The sequence below is a fragment of the Helianthus annuus genome, chromosome 7, assembly GCF_002127325.2.
Source record: "Helianthus annuus cultivar XRQ/B chromosome 7, HanXRQr2.0-SUNRISE, whole genome shotgun sequence".
In the NCBI taxonomy this organism is placed as follows: Eukaryota; Viridiplantae; Streptophyta; class Magnoliopsida; order Asterales; family Asteraceae; genus Helianthus; species Helianthus annuus.
In genome coordinates this window covers 79,559,135-79,561,082 of record NC_035439.2, presented here as the reverse complement: position 1 = coordinate 79,561,082, position 1,948 = coordinate 79,559,135, and the positions used below count along the sequence as shown (strand labels likewise).

Genomic DNA, 1,948 nt, shown 5'->3' with positions numbered 1-1,948 from the left:
TCTCTCACTTTCTTCCGCATTTCTTTCCGTACGATCCATGATTTATTCGTTTGAAGGTACGAGCATCATTTAGGGTTACTATACAGTATATTTATCCCTCGTTGACATTTTTAACCCTCGAATTTACATACTTTCCATGTTTGTCAACTTTAGTCCTTTGTTCAGTATTTAATACCTTGTGTAAACTCAAGACACGTGTCAATACCTTATTGGACGCAAAAATTTCGAGGTGTTACAGCGTGCCTTATCTTCAGGATCAAATTGATCGAAACATTGCTCGTAGATTATATCGGTTGTGCTTCCAGGGTCAATGAAGACATAGTCTGTTTCGTAATGGCCTATGATGCCAGTGATGACGACGGGGCGTGTGGCGCGGGGCCCCTGCGCACCACTTGAAAGATTACTTGCTGCTCTTGCCATGCTGGCTCGAATGGGCGCTTGCCCTTGCTTTTCATGCTCTTTCTTGGTTCGTCGACCATGTGTGTTTCCAACCTGCGGACTTTCTTCTGACCACCTTCGTCGTTTCTCTGAATCTGGCGCGTCTCCTTGCGCACGTTCTTGAGTAAGTGGCTCAACTTGCCACTTTTGAGAGCCTTCTCGATTTCTTGACGTAAACAGATACAGTCATCAGTCAGATGACCTGTATCCTTGTGGAAATCACAATAAAGATTAGGGTCTTGACCCTTCTTGTTCAACATTGGCTTTGGAGCTTTGAAATCATGATTCTTCGTCATAAGAACCTCATTAGGTGTCTTGATTAACAGAGTCCAGTGCTTCTCTCTATTCTCGTTCTTGACCACCTTGCGGTAACCAATTTGATCGATCGTATCGCACGTGTCCTCCTTGAATCGAGGCCTTTCATCGTAGCCGCTGGACTGGTTGGACTTCCAGCCAGGGTTTTTGTTGTTTTTGCGCCTATTTGATTCGCGCGCGTTGTTTCTAGAGTAACGACCTTCTGAATAATAACTGGACTTGCCACCAGTCAATCACTCTTCTGATTGTGCGACTACTTTGGCTGCTGCCATCAGCTTGTCCCACTTTTTAGGCATACCGTCTTTGCCCGTGATACTCCAGATTAGACTATCACAACGGATTGCCTTCTTGAAGTGGGCGCGCACCAGATCTTCGCTCACTCTACCAATTTCTAAGCACTCCTTGTTAAAGCGAGTGATGAAATCTTCCAAACCTTCATTCTCTCGTCTCCAGATGTCCATAACTTCAGATGTGTCGCGCTTGTATCGCCTTTGCTGGCTGAAGTGGGCTAGGAATTGTTCCTGAAAATTGACCCATGACTTGATTCTTCCAGTTGGGAGACTGTCGAACCACGCACGAGCAGCTCCCATGAGATTTTGAATGAAGAGATGGCACCACATAGGCATGGTCCATCGGCCCACCACACCTACACTTGTAAAAAGTTGAACGTGATCATCTGGATCAGTAAGGCCGTTAAACGTACCCACAGTTTGTGGGAGATTAGCTTTCTCCAGCGGAGCTAAAGCGATGGTACGGATAAACTTGGAATGCTCAGCTGCTACCGCTGGCATATAAAAAAGACTGAAGTCATGCTCCGCTGCTTCATTATACGTATACGCGGCTTTGGTCGGTATGATTCATGGTTATTTTGCAAACGGTTCAAAACTGAAGAGATCTCTTCTTGACGGTATGTGGAATCGTTTTCATCAGTGTTGTTTTCCCATTCGTCATTGATGTTGCGCGGCCCGAGCCGGCTATTCAATGGATGTCTTTGTTGCACATGAGAGGTATGTTCACAGTAACTGTCTGTCTCATCATAGGTGTCACACGTATCGTGCGCGCTCTGTCTTCTTTGAGAAGCATGCCTCTCATGCTGCCTTTGTACATTCTCTTGATGAGGTGTCTGATGCGCCCCCTGCCTTGGTGCGGGTGTTGCCACAAGAGATGGCTTCGTTTGCGCTTGTAGAATTGCCTG

The 1,948-nt window shown here is 46.2% G+C and overlaps 1 protein-coding gene across 1 annotated transcript; it reads right to left on the bottom strand.

Moving 5' to 3' along the window:
* Positions 1-338: 338 nt before the first annotated feature.
* On the bottom strand, positions 339-1,544 carry LOC110866483. The gene is made up of 2 exons (XM_022115631.1): positions 1,052-1,544; positions 339-955 (listed from the first exon to the last, which is right to left on the bottom strand). The coding sequence occupies exons 1-2, from the start codon at positions 1,542-1,544 to the stop codon at positions 339-341; spliced, it is 1,110 nt and encodes a 369-aa protein (XP_021971323.1).
* Positions 1,545-1,948: the final 404 nt, after the last annotated feature.

Excerpts from the sequence above, each read along its gene's own strand:
- LOC110866483 (XM_022115631.1), bottom strand. The coding sequence starts at position 1,544 with ATGCCAGCGGTAGCAGCTGAGCATTCCAAGTTTATCCGTACCATCGCT. Across the intron at positions 956-1,051 it reads GAGTATCACGGGCAAAGACG|AAGGTCGTTACTCTAGAAAC; the intron begins GTATGCCTAAAA and ends GTTATTATTCAG.